Below are 20,542 nucleotides of genomic sequence, written 5' to 3'. Positions count from 1 at the left end.
TGCATCCAAAATTATTTCAAGAAAATCTTCTTTGTCGATAGAATTGACTCCATTCCGCATCAAGTTTAAAATTGCTCCACCATAAAGCTTTTTTAACACTGAAAAACAGCCTACATCCAAAGGCTGTAAAAGATGAGACGCATGCGGAGGCATACAGATTGGAATGATCTGGTTTTTCTCGCAAATTTGGTCAAATTCAGGGGTTAAATGACTCCCATGACCATCGAGGACTAGTAGGCAATATTTCCCAACTCTTACCCCAATATTTGGGATGAAATGATGTTCCAGCCACCATAAACCAATTGTATTGGTAGTCCAACCATTTTCACTCATAATTAAACGAGATCCTTTTTGGTTTTGAAGAAGACAAGGGCGTAAATATTCTGGAAAAACTTTTCCTTTGAAAATGAAAAGTGGAGGCAAAACACTTCCAGAAGCTCGAATACATTCAATCATAGTGACCCATTCACGATTTCCAGCTTGTAAAAGGTGTCTTTTACTATGGTATTCTGCCGAAGAAATAACCTTTTGTGTTGAACCAATTCCCATAGCAAAACCACTCTCATCAAAGTTAAAGATATCGTCCGAAACAATACCCCATTTTTCGATTGTTCTTTGAACCAAATCAAACCATGGTTTAATAATTCGAGGATCTTCTGAAAGCGCACTCTTATAGTTACATCGTCGTGAGAATCGACTAGAGAGATTTGGGCGTCGTTTAATAAACTCTGTAGGCCAGTTTTTACCAACACTAGGTAGGGTGGTAGTAGAGGGTATATTTTTCTGCGCACGGAGTAGAATATTGGCCATATCTCGCAGCATAGAGAGATTAAGAGCTGCACCTCTTGAATCCAAGCTTAATAGCCAATTCTCTATTGATTCTTCTTCAATTTCAGAGAAAATATGGCGACTATGTCGCTGTTCGGCACATGATTGACGTCCATTTAGCCGGGCCTTCAAAGTTGAGACTGGTAGTTGAAAAGACCGCGCAGCAGCAGCAGCAGAGACATATTTACCATCTTTTATAGCTTGTATAGCTAATAAAAGACGACCCTCCTGTTCGACGAGCTTTTTTTTCCGATCAGAGCATTGGGGTGGCATATTTGTTGTGGTTAAAGAAGAAGGATTGTTTTGAAAGTGGATTTTTGATGGGGCCGCTCGCGCAACCGGGGCGCCCGGGCAACCGGGAATCACGTTAACACATAACTAGTTAGTAAACTAGCAATAACTCAAAAATCTAGCGATATCGTATCGTACCCATCCCTATGTTCATAATAGTCGCTGGCATTTGGCACTCGTCGGGCCATCTCTTCGGGTATAGTTGTGGCCGGCGTCTCTTTCAAGTTACCTCCAGGGCTGCTACCAGCCCCGCCCAGGCATTCTCGTCATTCTACCGGAGGAACCATTTCCCGTCACATTCTCCACCACATCCGTATCGACGACATCATATGCTGTGCCCCACACGACCTTAGGACGATGTCTACACCAGAGAGACAAACATTGAACATGGGTGGTGGCAATCAATTTCCAAGTAATCCCAGACCCGAGGAGAGAGACAAGACTTTCTCTCCGGGTGAAAATGACCAGCTGCATGGTGTGATAGATATGGGAAGGTAATTGCAACGCCGCGTCCCCTGCCTTAAGTGATGACATTGAGCTGGATTGACACCTTCAGCAATGGTATTCGATGTTCAATTTCGAATCTTTCCGCGCCAACAACGCGCGTTATCCCTACAGTCCATTTTCACCGGGTCAATATCTCCTTGTACGAAGCGCAGATTGACACAGACACAGGAGATCGTATTCCGATCCCAAAATCTGTTATCAATCGTGTCGTCAGCGCCATCGTTCGTTTTCAAATTATTTGTGTGGAAATTGGTGTTCCGTCTTCCAATATCCGGATTATCGCTACTGAAGCGACTCGAACAGCAATCAATTCCACGGCGTTCACTGATGCGATTTTCTATAAAACTGGCCTATCCGTGCAAATGCTGCGAAAAGAAGAAGAAGGTATTGTTGGAGCATGGGGCATTGCCAGCAGTTTCTCTGACGTGGAAGGGCTAGCTCTGGACTTGGGAGGAGGAAGTATGCAAATGACATGGATCATGTCTCACGCGGGCAACATACACCTTAGTCCCCAAGAATCAGTCAGTTTTCCCTATGGAGCGGCGGCACTGACACAGAAACTGGCCGATTTGGAGCGAGGCAAGAGTAAAAAAGAAGCGGAAAAGGCCAAAGAGAAATTTCGCGAAGAAATGGCGAGTAACTTCCGTGACGCATTTGAGCGCTTGGAGGTCCCTGAAAGTATGATCAAAAAGGCGCGTGCTAGAGGTGGATTCCTGTTGTATCTTTCCGGCGGGGGCTTTCGGGGCTGGGGTTATCTTCTTTTATATCTTCATCAGACTCGTGGTCAGAGCTATCCCATATCAATCATCAATGGGTATTCGGCGCCCAAGGAGGATTTCGAAAATACCGAAGCTCTCAAAGAAGTGGCTCGTACCGCACATGAGATATTCCGAGTGTCTGATAGGCGGCGTAAGCAAGTTCCATCAGTCGCATTCTTGGTGAACGTTCTAGCCGAATCATTGCCTTATGGCATCAAAGAAGCCCATTTTTGCCAAGGAGGAGTTCGAGAGGGGCTCTTATTTCGAGAAATGCCCCCATTTATCCGCCAGAAAGATCCCCTCGAGGTTGCCACGGCCGCGTACGCGCCTTCCTCTGCCCAATCAATCGCGGCATTGATTTTGGCTACCCTACCACGACCAGCAGAAAATCGCACCTTTCCATCTTCTATGACTGTACACCTGATCCAAGCATTTGCCAATGCCCTCTATTTCCACGCAACCATGTCAAAAGAGTTATCGTCAAGCGCCGCATTATATAGCACGAGTACTGGAATCCTTGCATCGACACATGGTATCCCCCATTCACATCGAGCCCTCTTGGCTCTCATGCTCCAAGAGCGGTATGGCGGAGAGTTACCGCCACGTGACGTGGATTTTAAATCTCATTTGCAAGGTATTCTTACCCCAGATGAGGTTTGGTGGACGCGATACCTTGGTAAAGTTGGCCTTGTTCTCAGTCAGCTGTATCCTACTGGCTCCATTGACTCCTCCAAGCCGCGTATTCTTCCCGCTGCCCGGTGGGTGAAAGGACTGGGGAAAAAAGGCAAGAAGGATGGGCTGGAGCTGACAATTTCCATTCAAAGGGTTGAATACGACCCAACTAATCTTAAAGAAGAACTGAAGCACGACGTGCAGAAGATCGAAAAGGTGGGGAAGAAGAAGAATTGGATTGGAGATTGGGGCATGAAAGTGGTTGTCCTTGTACAAGAAGAAGACATATTACAATAGATAAGATCTATTGGGTAGTAATTAGTATCCCGCCACGGTTTTTATTTAAATGTTCATTTCTACCCGTGGACGGTTGCATGAATCCATATGGTTCTATTCTCAACTCAGACGTCTTTCCCACTAGCAGGTGACACGCATAAATCCTCCCAATCTTGGAAGTATCAAAGAAAACACGGGCATACGGGTCATTGAGGCGGGGTGGCGTCTCAGGTGGACCCGGCCAACTCGGCAAGGCAAACCGTTCACCGAGTCATAATATGGCTGGTAATCATAATCTAAATATGACTACGAAGCTTATTCGACAATTTCCCCTCAGATGTCATTGATATGCATTGATATGCGGGGGTAGATACAGGGTGCCGATCACATGGGCGGGTGGGCGTGTCCAAGGTTTAGTAGTTCCACGGGTTACGCCGGCCCGTGAACGGAGCTTGTGATAACTACTACTGATAACTATACATCTTGTTATATAGACATCTATGACCAGTGTGTTTTTCTTTCCGCAAATTCCTCCTGGCAATAACTACTCAGCGCGAAGTTGAGCCCTCCCTCATACATCTTTTTCTCTATTTCTCTTCTCATTGTACCAAGCGAATTTCACCATTGCTGAGCCGATATGCCGTCAATGCTCAAAAGCTTTTTGGGATTTACAGATCCTGCTGGGGTCAAGGGTCCTAATGCAAATCTTACCACAAGAGCCCTTCCTGCCAACTGGTACACCTCTCAGGAGATGTATGAGCTTGAACGACGAGCAATCTTCTCCAGGAAATGGCTGTTGACCACAAATAAACTACGTTTGGCCAATACCGGCGATTATTTAAAGTACAGCATCGCCGGCTTCCCATTCATTCTTGTCCGTGACCGTGAAGGCAATATCAATGCTTTCCACAATGTCTGTCGTCACCGTGCCTTCCCAGTGGTCGCCGACGACGCCGATAGTGGATCCACTCGGATCTTCTCCTGCAAATATCATGGCTGGTCCTATGGCTTGAATGGCAAGCTTGCCAAGGCCCCTGGTTATCAAGAGCTGGCGGGCTTTGATAAGTCACAGAATGGACTATTTTCCATTCATACCCACGTTGATGGTAATGGGTTTATCTGGGTAAACTTAGACAGTGCCGAGAAGCCTGAAATTTCTTGGGAGCAAGACTTTGATGGTATCGATTTACAATCGCGGTTCAAAGACTTCGATTTCAACGAATATGAGTTTGATCACACCTGGGATATGGAAGGAGAGTTTAATTGGAAAATCCTGGCCGACAATTACAATGAATGCTATCATTGCCAAACTGCCCATCCCGACGTGCCATCCGTGGCTGATCTTGAGACTTATGATGTCGATACGAAGGATGGTAGCATAATCCATAATCCTGGTACTACGCCAGAGCAAGTTGCAAAGGGCATGACGATCGCCAGCACCTACTACTTCCCTAATGCATCCATGACTGTTTCGTGAGTTCTCCTCTTTGCCATGTCTGATCGAAATTGAACAGTTTCTAATTAAAATAATAATAGACCTCATTTCTTCTTCATGCAACGCTTCATTCCTACTTCGCCAACTACATGTTCCATGCGGTACGAAGTATACCGCAAGAAAGACTCCAACAGTGAGGATTTCGATGTAGTCAACACTATGTTCAAAAGGATTATGGCGGAAGACAAAGAGCTCTGTACTCAAGCTCAAAAGAATCTAAATACGGGAGTATTTGTCAACGGCGAACTTCATCCGAGAATGGAGAAAGGCCCTCTCTACTTTCAGAGTGTTGTTCGAGATATTGTAACGGACTTTCATAAACGAGAGGAAGGAACTGGACGAGAGATTTGGCCGTCACGTCAAGCCCTTCCTACCACCGCAACGACCAGCCAAGATGACATGGATTTCTGTATCAACCTAACGACGCAGAAAAAGGGATCCGATTGTTCTTCACAGACAAATGCAGGTGGTTGTTGCGGAGGAGGATGCCAGTCCGGTAGTAAAGAGGCACTGGCCTATTGATGATGGATTTGCATATTTAGTCGTATTTCAGCGTAATCATGAATCCACGTTTGGACCTAGGCAGCTAGACCTTTGCAATGCCAACTTAAGTTATGAACTTGGCTTCCCTATTTAAAATTCGCAGGTATGAGTGTATATATCGGCTTTAACGTGCTAGTAGGTAAATACCCGCGTAAGACGCAGAGAGAGAAAGCAAGTATATCATGATGCAGTAAGTTGTATCTCTATGATCTTCAAGTTCGTAACTCTTAACTTCATGCAAGCTCAGGCTATATATACATATGCGTGTCCAATTATTTCACAACTTGATCAATCAGAAGCCCAGTGGCATCCAAATCTCCATGGAGCTCTTCTAACCCATCAAAGCCTTCCTCAATGATCCATCTTTGTCCAATGGGCTGGTGCAAGACGTGGCAACTGGCCCCAACTACCAACAGCCCCGGCGGCCGTGAGCCGGCGGCCTCAAATGCTTGACAAATGTGTTCCAAGGTAGACCGAATGACCCTCTGGTCAGGGCATGATGCTCTCTCAATAATGGCGCACGGTGTTTCCTTCGGCCAGAGAACTCGTGGCTGTATGATATCATCAGAAGGTAATGTCAGAGACTCAATCAGGGCGGAAATCCGATGTAGTGCCATTAGAAACACAACAGTTTGGGTTGGAACATATGTTGGAGGTTGTGGTGCAGCACCTTTCCTCCCAGTACCCGTACAGACTAATACTTGATCTGACACTCCACGATGCGTCGCGGGAATATCAGCGAATAGAGATGCGCTCATCGCGCTAGTAATACCCGGAAGGACGAGTGGAATATACCCTTCTCCTCGGAAGAACTCAAACTCTTCTGCTCCACGACCGTAAAGGTATGGATCTCCTTGCTTTAGCCGGAGTACTTGCTTGCCTTTTTGGAGGGCGGCAAGACCCATTTGTAGAAACTCTTCTTGTGCTTGGTCTGCGTTTCCGGGGAATTTGCGAGCAATATGAACTTCTGTCCTGCGAGGAATAAGGTCTAGAACTGGGGCCGGGACAAGTTTGTCGGCGAGAATAATGTCGGCCCTTTGAATTGCGTTATAAGTAGCTCGTGTGAGAAGATCTGGATGTCCCGGACCGGAACCAGCGAGTACAATCTTCCCCAGTTTCGAAATGCCGGTCGTGACAGTTTCTTCTAGCTTATTAACCTGGCTTGATGAATATGCCAGGAGAATTCCATTTATATCCGTATCGGTCAGAGAGACAAGCTTTCGAAGAGGCCAATATTCGCATATCTGGGAGAGCCAACGTGTTCTTCTGGTTCTTGCAGCAGCAACATCGTCCTCCGTGACGAGATTATTGAATGTGTGTTTCTGGCCTGTAATGTCATCGTCATCGCATTCAAGAGCTACATCCGTAAGCCCGGCGGCATGATCTTCTTCCCATAATTGACGTCGCATAGCCCCAAGTCGATCAATTGCAGGACCGAGATTGGCGGGGAGAAAAGCGGCGATTTCTCTTCGTAAACGAGATGCAAGTTTGCATCCACGACCAGATGTTGTGATGCCGACATGAAGTGGGCCATCTGAATAAGTTGAAAGTAAGGTAAATGAGCACAACTTGGGTGCATCCGACACATTGACTGGAATGCGTAACCGTTGACACAGCTTAGAAATATGAGAGCCTGATATTAAGCATTAATAGATATACATTTCAAGCTCGGGGTTATTGTCCACATACTTATATCATGACTGCCACTTGAAGTTACGAATACCATGTCTACCACCCCATCAACTTCTGCGCGGCCCAATGTAGTTAAATCCTCATCTTGAAATTCGCGGCGTAGCCATTGTGCTTTTCCACTGGCAATCTGCTCCACTAGAGTGAAGTGAAGATTCGCTGTCTCTGGCGCGATAATTATCGGGTGGGCTCCCGCCTCCAGACTCTTCGAGCATCTCGCGGCAGCTAGGGGATTGGCACCAATGATCAAGTGGGTATGAGCTTCCACATTCCACGCGGTCATAAATGGTGCTGCAACACCAGGTTTCTCTGTCATATCCATAATTCTTATATGATATGCTAGAGTAGAGTGCCTCTCTACCATTCAGTTTGAAGCTTTTTACTCCGGACTGAGTAAAAGGTCTGTCACGATTGGTGATGATTGGTGAGATAACGGGTCGTGATAAGGGTTGATAAGAGGCTTAAAACGTTTTGACAGTAGTCAGAATAAGTACCCCCTCGGAGATGCCTTCGGAGATGCTGGTCACCTTTGGGATGTTGTTGAAGAAAGGAGAATAACAACAATCATGTAAGAATGGATATTGGCACCCGTGAATCTTCCATTGACCCATGATCCATATCTAGTGGGTTTTTTTCCCTTTTCTTTTTTACACTTCTATACTGTGGATTGGCCCGAAGTGGTTTAGTGCAAGATGGCGTGATTGTGTCACGATGACATAAGCAGTCGATGGAGATACTGGTGCCTGACTACTAAGGCCTGCTCACTTGCCTGGCCCGCTCGCTTGCCGAATAGGTTAACTAACTAGTATCCCTCCGGGCTATGCTACACCATGCCAACAATAGTATGTATGGGAGGCTGCACGCTTCTTGCGTTTGCTTTCTTATTGTTCTTTCTATTTTAACATCTGTCGACGACTTTATGAGAGTATATAAACTCCACCCGTGAAGCTAAGAGGGGATCGTGCTAGATTACCCGCTTACTCACTGGCCTTGTTCATTCGAACCATCTGGGCGACGAGCCACCTGAGCTTGCTGCTGAAGTCGACCGAACGCTTTCTCCATACGGCTCACGCCCGTGCTACGAACCCGCGGTGCGAATGCACCAGCACCCTGAGGACCTTGCATATAATGTGTAATGTTTGACTGTGTGCCTTCCTGCTCCCTGCGATTCATATCTCGGATCACAGGAACCAAAACTTCGTCAGTGCGTTCCTGACTCCAGCCAATTGTCGTCATCAAAAAGGCTCTCAGTCCGTTCAAGTCTGGCACGCCCCATTGGAATTGAGAAGGATCAGAATCTACCTCCGGCTCAAGATAGGCGTTTTCTACACGCTCGTCTGGGAATGAAGGCGGTAGAAAAATCTTCGAGGCTTTCTTGCGAAACTTCTTTCGAAATGCAAGGTGTGGGTCATCTTGTTTGTTTACGCCCATTTGAAGTTGGGTCCACCATTCATGAAATTCTTCGAGGCTTGGAAACTCAGTCACTATTTCCAGTGCGGTCACAGGCCCAATGCCGGGGATACCCTCGGTGTAGTCGCTTCCTAACAAATGAGCGAAGCTGATAAGTTTGCGACGGTGAAGTGAGTATTCCTTTTCAAAGTCAGAGGTCAAGTAACATTCCACATATTTGCTTTGATTGAACATGTTCTTATAAACGCGCGTGCCACCAAAGAGAAATGTATCGCTGTCATCTGTAACGATGCCATCCACAAGTCCCAAAGAGACAAGCTCCGCGCACTGCGCTTCAGCTTCCATTGGCGCCGTGATATATGGTAGCCCAAATAGCTGAAGCAACTGTTGGCATTCATTGATCATTACTTGCGTCACCTCATCAGCATCTCTTCGGTCCTTCTGTTGTTGATTTCGTAGTTGTTTAAGTTCTTGCTCGTAATCAAAAGGCGTCTGAACAGGGGCTGCCGAGTTTAAGGCTTGTGTGAAACGAGCATGTTCTTCCGATTCCTCAGCAAGCTGTTGCATGAGTTCTTCGTCCTCAGGATCACTAAAGTCAAATTGATCTTCTTCGCCTTGATTATGATGAGGAGGTGGCGTAGGAACCATAGACCCTGCAACCAGAGCAATGTTTGCTTCTTGTGTGATATCCTGGGGCAGAACATCTTCAAATTCATTTAGAGGAGAATTTTCAGCGACTGGAGATTGCTCTTTATCCATCTCTTGTTCACTCGTAAGATAAGGCCCTGGAGGCTGGAAGGTATTATCTGCCAATTCCGGATTTGAGGAGGTTCGCGCCACAGAGCCGATTTCGATATTGTGTCTTGGGTGTAAGCTCTCATGAATTTTGTCACCGCCAGGGATCGCGTTCATAGGCTGGGTGGGCATATGTGTATGTAGCAGGTCACTCTCATGTGAGTCTCTGTCTGTTTGATTTTGTTCGTTCGAATCTTTTTGGGATTCGACGGCCTCATTATAATTAGTTGGCTCATCGACGTCTATAACTTCCGGCGGACGATGGTTAGACAGAAAATGATGTCCTAGCTCTTCTGGGCTTTGATCCTTGCTGGAACGGTCGAATGGCGTCTCCTTAATAAATTGCTCGTCTAACTTCTCACCCGAAAACCAAGGTGGAAGAGGTTCGAAATTCTTTGATTTCTGTAAAGGCCCCGTTAAAAAACCTCCGGACTCCTTGTCGAGATGATCGGGTTTCTCTCCTTGGGTATTCTTGGTGAGTTTGATTGATTCAAAGGGGAGTGGTCCATCAAATTGGCTCTTATTAGGCTTGTTTTTGGAGACCTTAGTCTGCGCGACTGCAGCTGCAAAGTTCATATCATCATCCTCATCGTCACTCTCATTGGGAATTATATCAGACATAGGCTTGTTAGACGTTGTCGTGTCCTTTGGGCGGTTAAGTGGAATATCAAGCATAGCCTCATCTTGGTCATGATTGGGCTGCATTGATAATTGTATAGCTTGTTGGAGTTCCTCGTCAGATTCATATTGGTCCCGATTTCGTAAAGACTCATTTTTGTCAAGGACGTCTTCGGCGGGAACAAAGAGGGATTCATCTTCCAGATGCTTGCTTTGAAATTCCGATACCCAGCTTTCGGACTCAAGTTTATCGATGGCATTTGGAAGTGAGGAGTCAAAAACACCTTGTTGCAAAACAGGCAGTTTAGGTAGACGATTGAGGCCTTCAATCGGTACATCTTCGAACTCGTCTTCAGCGGAATCCTCATCAGAGGCCCATACCGTGTCTGGAAGACCAATCTTGTCAACGTCGATAGGCTTGTCCTCTTGGCCCTGATCCTTATTTCCCACCACACCAAGGACCCAGCCCCCTTCATGTTGACTATCCTTGACAAGAACATATTCTCTGCCACGCTCGCCGGCGACCCGCTGTCCAGACTTGTAGTATGCCTCTTCTCCGTTCATACCATTTATATTCATAAGACGTTGTGTAAGATCGTTGCGCTCTGTGACTCGCTCGATTTGGAACCTGGAAAAGTCCATGCGATTCGGGAACATGATGTCCAACTGTTCTTTGGAATAACCCATTCTCAGTCTGCTTCTAAGCCTAGCCGCGTTTAAAATATTGTAGCGATCGGTAGCTGGAAGACTGAGAAAGAAGGGACCATCGAAGTCGATCTTAGAGAAATCGTAGAGATTGATATCTTGGCCCTGATGGAACTGCTTTGCATATTGCTCCAATTCTTCCTGGGACATGATCCGTGGATCGTTTGGAGCGCCCATTTCCTCTAGTGAGATATCCAAGTTCGGTAAGTGGTAAGCATCCGTCTTCTTGAACTTCCTCGATTTCTGCTTCTCTTGTTCGGTCATGAAGGCTTCATCCGCATAGACGGGGGCACCAGTGACTTCCTCCTCGGTTCCTCTGGCTCGCTTCCTATTCCGCCTTCGCTCTTCCGCTTCTTCTTCTACGAGCCGTTGCATTTGTACCGCGAGCAGCTTCCCTGCAGTTTTCGAAGCATCCTCTCTTCGTCCTTCGCGTCTTCGCTTTCTCTGGTTTATCGTTTCTCGTTTGAGGGTTGGAGCGCCGCCATCAAAAACAAAGACCGGGCGGATGCCCACGTATAGAAGCTTGCATATTCGCCGAAAGAATCCAACGACGTGGGAATTTCGTAGCGCATTTCCTTCCTTGTCGCGTACTGCCTTTAGAAACTGGTAGATCCAGATCGACGCATCGACAGCCAACCGTTTCTTATTGAGAGTCTCGAGCTTGATGGGTCGGGCGCAGGGCTGGACAACTGTCCAGAGACCAGTAACACCCATGATAAGGGAGGTAAATGAGCATTTGGGAAAGCGCAAACAGTATGCCTTGATTAGCTCTGCTAAAGATGACGAAATGAAGCAGATCATACCCACACCGCTTTCATTCTGCCATCCTGCTGCCTCCAGGGCCGCCCCTACATTACTGTATGCTACATGCTCCAAGCAGCATCAAGAAACATAACCAAGCCAGCCCTCGGTGAGCTCGATTTGGACAACAGTCCGTGATAGTATTCACCAGGTAACAGGTTGTTGAGACAATCGATTCATGAATTCTCATGGTGGTCGGTGCTCGGTTTTAATAACGGAGCGAAGCGGAACAATCATATTCGCGTTTGATGCCTCAGGTATACAAGGCCCGGCCGATGTTTAAGTTAGTGTATACTTGTGCACGCCTCATCTGGCTTGTTTTTGAGGATGCATTGAAGTTATTTCTTTCTTTATTTTTTTAGGCTGACCAAATTCATATCTATGGATAGGTATCACATAGTAAGATCATCTGCGCTGCCGCACTCATCACTTATTTGGATCCCCGCGACGATGGCAACACTAAACAAGCCATAGAGGGTAACACAGGCTCAATAGAGCTGTAAATACATCTCAAAAACAGATACGCAGTAGCATGATTCGAATTGATAACATCTTAACTAAAGCTTGAGCACATTGCCATCTCCTCAGTATACATTAAGGCGTCGGACACATTCCCTGCTAACTTAACAAAAGGCAGGGGCTGCTCTCCATCTAGCCTGTGCCATATCTTTATGCACTGATTTACTTCTGATCGAGTCCAAGAAGAAAGTGCGGAATTCCTTGTCCTCGGCACATATGACAGGGGTAATCCACTTAGCCACTTCCGACTTTTTGGATCGAATAAACGCAGTATAATACGCACGGTCATCTTTAAGAGTGGCAGATGCCGGCTTGCTAATATCATCTGGATAAAGGAGGGCAGGAAGGCAAGCCGCTTGTTGAAAGGGGACTTTCGCAGCCAGAAGCCAATCGATGACACTAAATATCTTCAGGGAAATTAGTCTAGTAAGATGGTGCGTGTAAGCTAAATAGACAAATCCCGACGCACCCGACTATATTATGATTTTCGTCGATGATGATATTCCGTGGCCCAAGATTGCCATGGTCTATGGCGAAAGGTGCATTCTCAAGCTCAGGTAGAAGTACACTTGGGAGAAGGTCCATCTGTTCTGAGACGTCACGCTCTGTAAGCTCAGGTAGGCTACCGTTTTGGATTCGATCAAATTTATTCTGGATTATTCTTATGAAACGGTCTTATTGGCCAACATCACCTGTGTCATCTGTTAGCCGAATTTCTCTGGCGGGTCTCTTAAAGAGCATACCAGTCTCTACCGTGCACTCAATCAACGATGTTTGTATTTCGACAAGTTGATTTAAGATCTTGTCTCGAAGAGGTCGTTCTGGGACATCTTCCGTCCGTATAAGCTGACTTCCAGGAATCCAAGACATAGCAAGAAAAGGGTGCCCGGTGGGATTGTCGAAGGCAGAGCTATACCCGTGGAGCTTTGGAGACCATCGAAAGCCCTTTGTCTCAAGCTTCTTCAATACACCAATGTCCGCTTCAACGAAAAACGTGATAGCTTCCGATTCGGTAGCTCGGATTTTAATTGGCACTCGTACAGCCCAGCTCTCGCCTCTGGGAAATCAACCTTGAAAACTCGATTATTGCGACCTTCTACTTGCTCGCTCACGACAGGAGCTCGATTATCAGCTCGAAGTTGCGAGATGGCAAGAGGGAGGTTATCTTCTAGGATTGAGCGTTGAGGCATAGCGTGGATGTAGTTCTGACCTGGTTTATACCGAATAGGTAACCTGAACCCCTCTCAATACTATCTGGGGTGCTTATATAGGCGCAGGTGCAGGCGCAGAGCGGGGTACTGTGTGTATGAATGCGGGTGTGACGTGGCTATGCGGTTCTTTGCTTCAAGTTGCGTCCATGGATGTTTGTAGCGCCCCTATTGTGCAAGGTATTCATACGCCAACTGTGCAGCATGATTTATTGTAAATTTGGCAAGCTAACACCTCCATAAGAAATACCCTGGTCGCGAGAAGTAGGCCACTATTTGAATTGGGTAAAAATAATCAGCCTAGTAGCAGTCGTAGTAGTAGTGGGAAGCCCGGAATTGTAGTATAGCTACATGGAGAGAGTGCACAGGGACCGTGTTTGCATGTCTGTACATTTGTTCGGTTTGACCCACTCTCGGGTGCAGATCAATTAACGGATTAGTCCGAGAGGCAGAGCAGTGAGGATGAATCTGGGAAGGAGATATTGAGATTCAGAGAAATGGAATAGGAAGGAACGTCCGTGGTCGAAGCATGTGGTAGTGCTGCAATAGATAGATGTGTAAAAACAAGCAACCTATGAACCTGGCTGTAATTACCATTTCGGGTTTCAGAGGGTCCAAGTGGATCCGCCATGATGGGCAGTGACCCACATCAAGAGCCGACCGAGTCGAAAGGAACATGCATTTTCCCAAGTCATCCGCTCTTCCTCCGTCAATTGCCTGGCGAACTCATGGACTGGTACTTTCACTCGAGTCAGTGGTCTCTTTCTAAGCTTCTACTTGGTCCTATCACTCGTCCATGGGAGAAAACTGCATGGTGCATGGGTTTATTGAAGTTTCAATTCTTGCGTGGTGGCAATGTGATATATCACGTACGGTCCCTACCTGTAATATGGCCTCAGGTTTAGTGAAAAAGAAACTCTACCCACAGACCGTTTGTTAAGAGTCGTGAAGTGAAGCCGATGATTCGGCGCAGCTGATCAACAATCCTTAGAGCTAACAAGGGGCAATTTTATCCGTCTGTGCCTGGGACTTAGTTGCGCTTGCGCCCAAAGTATGCAGTTCAATAGCTTCGATCGCCCCATCCATTTTTGACTTTGGAGTACTCTAAAACCTGATTCCCAAGGTTCGAAAAGCCCACCATGGTGCCCCATCCCTGGCTAGCCCCTCGCGTTTTTCGATATGTGCGCCATGACATACAGTATATTACCCCTGAATTTCTCGAATTGGATAGAGACAAAAGCAAAATATAACATAGCCCATTTGATTTGCTGCTCCGAGTTCAAGACTTCCACTGCAAGAATGAACCAGCCCACCTCTGTGCAGATCTTCCAACATTTGAACCCTCTCAGCATATGTTTGTAAAGTGATACATACCACCACCTCTCGAGATCCGGGGTTGTGCAGTTTTAATACTAGTTTCCAAGGGTTCCACATGGGCACAGTCTAGTATTTTATCGCCACAACATTCCTTGAGACCTGGAAATTCCCGACCGATAATATTTCACCGGCGAGCGCCTTTCGGACTCGCCCTTCTGTACTGTATCATATAATACATACACGTGGAGACCATATGGCTAACCCCTTGCATGGACCATCACTGGCATTGAACTCTTAAGTTTCCCTGGGAAGATGCACGTCAGGCCGCTTAATCCATGCGTTAGCGCTGAACCCTTTACAGAATATTTATCTTCCTTTATCTCCCCTAAATGCATCTTTATTCCTATCGTCAATCACAATACCCGTTCCTCTACGCTTTTGAGCCACCCGAGGCGGATCTGCCGCTCGATTTAGATGGCCACGACGGTTATGGCGGAACAGGAGCGAGCAAAGAATGGGGTAAATCCTTTAAAAACCAAGGGCGAAATCGATGTGGTGCGCTTGGAGGCAGCATTGGGACATAAGCAAGAATTGAAACGCAACTTCGGGCTATGGAGTTTGACGAGTCTGGGTGTTGTTATTGCAAAGTGCGTTGATGGCCATCAAATGAATACAGGTAGAAGAATCGAATATCTAACAAGACAAAATTAGTTCCTGGGCATCAACAGGCGGTACAATCGTGGCTGCTCTTAAAAATGGAGGCCCTATGGCTGTCATCTACAGTCTCATTCTCGTCAGCATTTTCTACGCCGCGATTTCCGCATCACTAGCTGAATTGGCTTCCTCGATGCCCTCAGCTGGTGGAGTGTACTACTGGTCCTCTGTATTAAGCCGAAATCGGGGCCGCGCTGCTGGCTTCTTCACCGGCTATCTCAATGCATGTGCATGGCTTTTATCCGCTTCGTCTATGAGTTCCATGTTGGGTAACGAGGCAGTAGCAATGTATCTGCTCAAGCACCCTAGCACGGGATGGAAATCATGGCAAGTTTTTGTGGTTTTCCAAATTGTCAACTGGACTTGTTGCGCCATTGTATGCTTTGGAAATCGATTTATCCCCCAGCTCAACCGGATTGCACTGGGTCTCTCGATGTGTGGACTGCTTGTCACGGTTGTCGTGCTCATTGTAATGCCGAACGAACATGCCACCAATTCGCAAGTCTGGACTGAGTATCATAACAATACTGGTGGCTGGTCTGATGGTATATGTTTTATGACAGGGCTACTGAATGCAGCCTTTGCTGTCGGAACACCCGATTGTATCAGTCATCTCTCTGAAGAAGGTACTAGTATTGATCCAACTTGTGTCATGATCAAATCGAAGACAAAGCTTATTCATTCTACCTAGTTTGCCACCCCGAATCCAAGGTTCCTCAAGGGATAATGATTCAGATGCTCACCGCGTTTACGACTTCGTTCATATACTTGGTTGCTCTTTTCTACGCAATTGATGACCTTGATGCGGTATACAGTAGCGATATCGGCTTTTTTCCAACGGCCGAGATATACAGACAAGCAACAGGTTCAAATGCAGGCGCTATATGCCTCATTGCCGTACTATTTATTGCGACCTTTCCAACGTTAATTGGCACATTTGTGACTGGCGGCCGGATGTGGTGGAGTCTCGCTCGAGATAACGCGACGCCCTTCGCTAAATATTTTGCTCATGTTCATCCCACACTCGACTGTCCAGTACGTGCAACGGTCGCCATGAGTGCTCTTGTTACTTGCCTTGGATGCATTTATGTCGGTAGCACCACCGCGTTTCAAGCACTAATATCCTCTTTTATCGTACTGAGCACTCTTTCATATTTTGGTGCTATCTTACCCCATGTTATGTCAGGACGCGGGAACATGGTCCCCGGTCCATTTTATATGGGGCAAAAGCTTGGTATGGGGGTAAATATTATTTCATTATTGTACATCATGGTCACTGTGGTATTCTTCTGCTTTCCACTTGTGCTACCTGTTTCTGTGCAGAATATGAACTACACAAGCGTCATCGTCACTGGGTTAATTGCTTTGGCCGGCATATGGTGGCTGCTTCGGGCAAGATATGATTATCATGGCCCGCAGTATAGCTTTGAGGCTGCGGAAAGATTAAGTGCTTTTCAATCTGGCAAAGAAGGTCGACTTTCATACATTGATGTTGCCACTCAGTCTTCCGCGCCTTGTCTCAATGATCATCCGGCCTTCAAATGATCGATTGCCTATAATTCTTAATGCAGAAACGCAGCTCAAAGAAAAGAACATGATTTGAATAGGATCTCTGATATCTATGCAATTCTTAACTCCTAGTCGTTCGGCTTCGAAGTGCACATGTACCCAAGTGGACCTAATGAGGTCTCGCTCTTCATACGATGCTGTCCAGCCTGAGCTTCCAAGGTTGAGATATGATGTTACATCATCTAGGTGTTATTTATATCTGCCGAGCCTGGTTAGCTCAGGCTGGACAATGGCACTTCCAAGCCTTGCGGTTTCCGATGACCCTATCTCTGGCGCTTCCTTGCCCCCTCAATAACTAGGTTTTTCTTCAAATTGCCTGCCTTTTGACTTTATTCGCCCTTTTCAATTGTCTATATGTGCCTATAATACCTATACGTGTTTAATTTCAAAGCCTTGGGCTGTTCCGTTAATCAATTCCCAATACAAACAGTATCTGTTAGCCGGTGCCGGTGCGTGTGTACATAGTACTAGTACTACTCTAACTTGGTGAGTATGAATATAGTATACTATTTCAAGGCTGGGGTTGTATATCGGGAATGGAATACTAGTGCTAGTGTCTACGATGTCCTAAGCCTCGGAACTACATAATAAGCCAACATCGAATGCAACCTGAGGTTCCAAGCTTTAAAAACCAGTAGCATTATCAAAGTTCAAGTCACCGAAGCATATACTAGTACATAAATACCACTTACCTCCCCACTATCTTGTTGCTCTTTTTATGCTATGGCGCCGGTCTAGCACATGTCGGAGCTGTAGGAATGTAGCATATGTGGATTAGATATCGTTTGTAGCCGAATTCAGCCCATATTAAAATCCTGCAAGTTTGAATCATAATCCTACCTGTCCACTGGGCAATTCTTAGCATAAAAGTCTGGTTCCGCCGGTGGGTAGTGTGTGTGATGCAGCGAATGCAGCGAGGATGCCCAATCTAGTCTCTAAGCCTTTGCCAGAGCCGTGTCCTCCCTTTTCTCTCTGTTTCACCTCCAGGCAGGATAAACTCTTTGGGTATTTTTAGAGCGCTGAAAATTAAGTCTATACAACGCCCATGTAAAACTGACCCCCTGCCCCTTCCTCCCGGTGACACTAAAACCTTAGAATCTGCACACATGTTAGCGCAGTGGTGATACAAGTCTGGTTATGGAGAACCATAATTATTAATGTATATCCGCCTATAGAATAAGCGTTGAATACTGCCAAGCGTTTTGCACTGGTAGTACTGTCATCCCCGAGGACTTTGTCAAATTTTCGCACCGCAAAATTCTTTCTATTTGTTCAATACCATATGAACGCTATTTTGGCTCCAGTCATTCTCGACTAAGAAGACCCTATTTGTGTGCTACAACTTAAAATTGAAGAAATTTTGATTGCGGCTAATCTAATGATTGGCCGCAGCTCATGACAAGCAAAGCTTTTCTATATGGCAATGCTTGACAATCACCAATAGAAACATTAGGCAGAGTACAGTGTCACGGTTGAGGCGAGGAACATTCCAAGGCCTGACTTACCTGAAAATAGCGAGAAGAAGAGACAATCGGTCAAACCAATCAAGAGTTGCCCAATGCTTCCCAGTCAAACGGATCTGGACAAACGCGCCGAAAAAGCGAATAACTTAATTGTCCTGCAAAGACCTTTCAAGATAATTCACAAAATTGAGAAAAAGCTATCCTACCTACTTCTTCCAAATTTCCCTTTATTGGAGTTTGTGAATATTGTTATTCTCGACCCATCTGCGTTGGAAATTTGTAACTCGCGCCATGCTCTTGCTGCTTTACAACGGAAGAAACACGCTTTTACCAGTGCACTGAAACTTCGTGTTCAACTTATTTGAGTTGATTTTCGACGAAGGGGCCTCCAAAAATTCATTGTTTGAGTTTTCGGGGTTGCACAATTATCTTCTATCAACACTGCCATACTGCTAGAGGATTGCGACGTGACGATTCTAGTTTCTCTTCTGTTCCTGGCTTATCTTTATTCTTCATCTGCTGACCTCTCCACCTGGCAACAAAACTGAACTCTCTGGCACTTTGGCCACAAAGTATATTGTTAAGAGGGTCTTTTACAATGGGTTCTTGGTCCAATACCGTCTCCGAACCAATATCGAATATATACAAAGAGATATGCCCTGCTGGGGGTCATGACAGGACATTCGAATCCATATACACTGGTACTAGCAAAGAAAGAGAATCCATGCATGAACTTGCTGCTGAATCTGATATTTTTGTTGCGAGTTCTTTGATCTGGTATAGGATTAGAGCATACAGTCGCGATGCCTTTTCCGAATTCTTCGGTACATTGATATTGGTTCTTTTTGGTGACGGGGTTGTCGCACAAGTTCTCCTTAGCCATGGGCAGAAGGGAGACTATCAATCGATATCCTGGGGATGGGGGTGAGTTCTATATTTCGCATGATTTTACCGCCGATATGATGTTCAGTCACTAATTTCAAGTTTCGGACAGGCTGGGAGTTATGCTGGGAGTGTATGCCAGTGGATCATCGGGGGCGCATATAAACCCGGCCGTCACTTTCGCAAACTGCATTTTCAGAGGCTTCCCCTGGCGCAAATTCCCCGTGTATGCAATTGCGCAGATCCTCGGTGCCATGTGTGGAGCTGCAATTGTGTACGGTAACTACAAATCTGCCATCGACGTCTACGAAGGTGGACCAAGTATTCGCACTGTGCCTGGCTATTCAATGACAGCCACTGCAGGCATCTTTTGTACTTACCCAGCAGAATTTATGACAAAGACCGGTCAATTCTTCTCTGAGTTCCTGGCAAGCGCTATCTTGATGTTCATGATCTTTGCTCTTAAAGATAACAATAACCTCGGGGCAGGAAAATTGATGCCCCTCGCTCTTTTCTTTGTGATTTTTGGCATTGGAGCCTGTTTTGGTTGGGAAACGGGATACGCAATCAATATGGCCAGAGACTTCGGTCCAAGACTCATATCTTATATGCTTGGGTACGGCCATGAAGTATGGAAGGCGGGTGGTTACTACTTTTGGGTATGTGTACCCCCCCCTCCCTTGGTATCCGATTACTCTTGTTAACTTCCAAGGTTCTTCTATAGGTCCCGATGGTTGCACCTTTCCTCGGCTGTGTATTCGGTGGATGTGTATATGATTTCTTTCTCTACGTCGGAGTGGATAGTCCAATTAACACTCCCTGGATGGGCATTCACAGACTGTTTGGATCTCTACATGGAAGAAATCTAGTTGTCGTAAGCCCTGTGTGATAGGCAGTGCAATCTGAACCCAAAATGACTTGATGAACATATGGTTCTGTACTGGTTTGAAAGAGTCCAAGTGATTGTATCTCGAAAAATTGAGTCAAAACTTCAAGAAAAGAGATTCACTCTGAAAGCACCGGGGGAGGTTCTTCATAGGAAAGACATGCATTTTGTTGTCTGTGGTCTTTTGAATGTTTAAAGTAATAAACAGGAATTTTAAGATTCGAACAAGCCATCTCCTCTGGTAAATTGAATGTGCTAATCAACAATTGTTGACATCCCGGAAAGCAAGGGCTCCACAATTCCGGAGTCAGCACGTGACGCTTACATAACCACATCCCTCATAAATCTTTTCTTCCCGCTTCTGTGCTTCTTCTTCTCCTTTCTTTTCTCCAACATATTCACGGTCTCCATCATACCCTTGTGGACGGAAAACTCATTTCATTCGCAAATTTTAGTATGAGACCCAGAACGATGGAATGCTCGTTCTAATCCTGACCCTTGCCGTTGGACTCGTTTCCACCCCGAGGTGGTCAGGTTCGCTTTTGAGCACACAACCCATTATGAGCCAGGATTTCTGCTTGCTTAGACCAAGAGTT

The 20,542-nt window shown here is 46.0% G+C and overlaps 9 protein-coding genes across 9 annotated transcripts; 4 read left to right on the top strand and 5 right to left on the bottom strand.

Annotated features, from left to right (window-relative positions):
• Positions 1–335: 335 nt before the first annotated feature.
• Positions 336–1,101, bottom strand: N7478_012716 (uncharacterized protein; the record flags this gene model as incomplete). Its single annotated transcript, XM_056928926.1, is given in 2 exon segments — positions 336–383; positions 394–1,101. The coding sequence occupies 2 exon segments, from the start codon at positions 1,099–1,101 to the stop codon at positions 336–338; spliced, it is 756 nt and encodes a 251-aa protein (XP_056772288.1).
• Positions 1,102–1,646: 545 nt separating this feature from the next.
• On the top strand, positions 1,647–3,353 carry N7478_012715 (putative transcription regulator (RTG2); the record flags this gene model as incomplete). The annotated part of the gene is made up of 1 exon (XM_056928925.1): positions 1,647–3,353. The coding sequence occupies one exon, from the start codon at positions 1,647–1,649 to the stop codon at positions 3,351–3,353; it is 1,707 nt and encodes a 568-aa protein (XP_056772287.1).
• A 625-nt stretch (positions 3,354–3,978) lies between these two features.
• N7478_012714 (aromatic ring-hydroxylating oxygenase subunit alpha) lies at positions 3,979–5,349 on the top strand (the record flags this gene model as incomplete). The annotated part of the gene is made up of 2 exons (XM_056928924.1): positions 3,979–4,805; positions 4,869–5,349. The coding sequence occupies 2 exons, from the start codon at positions 3,979–3,981 to the stop codon at positions 5,347–5,349; spliced, it is 1,308 nt and encodes a 435-aa protein (XP_056772286.1).
• Positions 5,350–5,642: 293 nt separating this feature from the next.
• On the bottom strand, positions 5,643–7,381 carry N7478_012713 (putative siroheme synthase; the record flags this gene model as incomplete). Its single annotated transcript, XM_056928923.1, has 2 exons — positions 5,643–7,003; positions 7,060–7,381. 2 exons carry the CDS (start codon positions 7,379–7,381, stop codon positions 5,643–5,645), a joined length of 1,683 nt encoding a protein of 560 aa, XP_056772285.1.
• A 659-nt stretch (positions 7,382–8,040) lies between these two features.
• N7478_012712 (ssDNA endodeoxyribonuclease RAD2) lies at positions 8,041–11,301 on the bottom strand (the record flags this gene model as incomplete). Its single annotated transcript, XM_056928922.1, has 1 exon — positions 8,041–11,301. One exon carries the CDS (start codon positions 11,299–11,301, stop codon positions 8,041–8,043), a length of 3,261 nt encoding a protein of 1,086 aa, XP_056772284.1.
• Positions 11,302–12,011: 710 nt separating this feature from the next.
• Positions 12,012–12,777, bottom strand: N7478_012711 (uncharacterized protein; the record flags this gene model as incomplete). The annotated part of the gene is made up of 3 exons (XM_056928921.1): positions 12,012–12,306; positions 12,377–12,512; positions 12,651–12,777. The coding sequence occupies 3 exons, from the start codon at positions 12,775–12,777 to the stop codon at positions 12,012–12,014; spliced, it is 558 nt and encodes a 185-aa protein (XP_056772283.1).
• A 92-nt stretch (positions 12,778–12,869) lies between these two features.
• On the bottom strand, positions 12,870–13,097 carry N7478_012710 (uncharacterized protein; the record flags this gene model as incomplete). Its single annotated transcript, XM_056928920.1, has 1 exon — positions 12,870–13,097. One exon carries the CDS (start codon positions 13,095–13,097, stop codon positions 12,870–12,872), a length of 228 nt encoding a protein of 75 aa, XP_056772282.1.
• A 1,824-nt stretch (positions 13,098–14,921) lies between these two features.
• N7478_012709 (uncharacterized protein) lies at positions 14,922–15,837 on the top strand (the record flags this gene model as incomplete). The annotated part of the gene is made up of 2 exons (XM_056928919.1): positions 14,922–15,079; positions 15,144–15,837. 2 exons carry the CDS (start codon positions 14,922–14,924, stop codon positions 15,835–15,837), a joined length of 852 nt encoding a protein of 283 aa, XP_056772281.1.
• A 3,222-nt stretch (positions 15,838–19,059) lies between these two features.
• Positions 19,060–19,949, top strand: N7478_012708 (MIP/aquaporin family protein; the record flags this gene model as incomplete). The annotated part of the gene is made up of 3 exons (XM_056928918.1): positions 19,060–19,102; positions 19,163–19,719; positions 19,785–19,949. The coding sequence occupies 3 exons, from the start codon at positions 19,060–19,062 to the stop codon at positions 19,947–19,949; spliced, it is 765 nt and encodes a 254-aa protein (XP_056772280.1).
• Positions 19,950–20,542: the final 593 nt, after the last annotated feature.

This window comes from Penicillium angulare, assembly GCF_028827245.1.
Source record: "Penicillium angulare strain IBT 27051 chromosome Unknown utg000012l_segment0_segment0, whole genome shotgun sequence".
NCBI lineage: Eukaryota > Fungi > Ascomycota > Eurotiomycetes > Eurotiales > Aspergillaceae > Penicillium > Penicillium angulare.
Note: the sequence above shows the minus strand (reverse complement) of the source record. Positions and strands in the feature narration are given on the sequence as shown.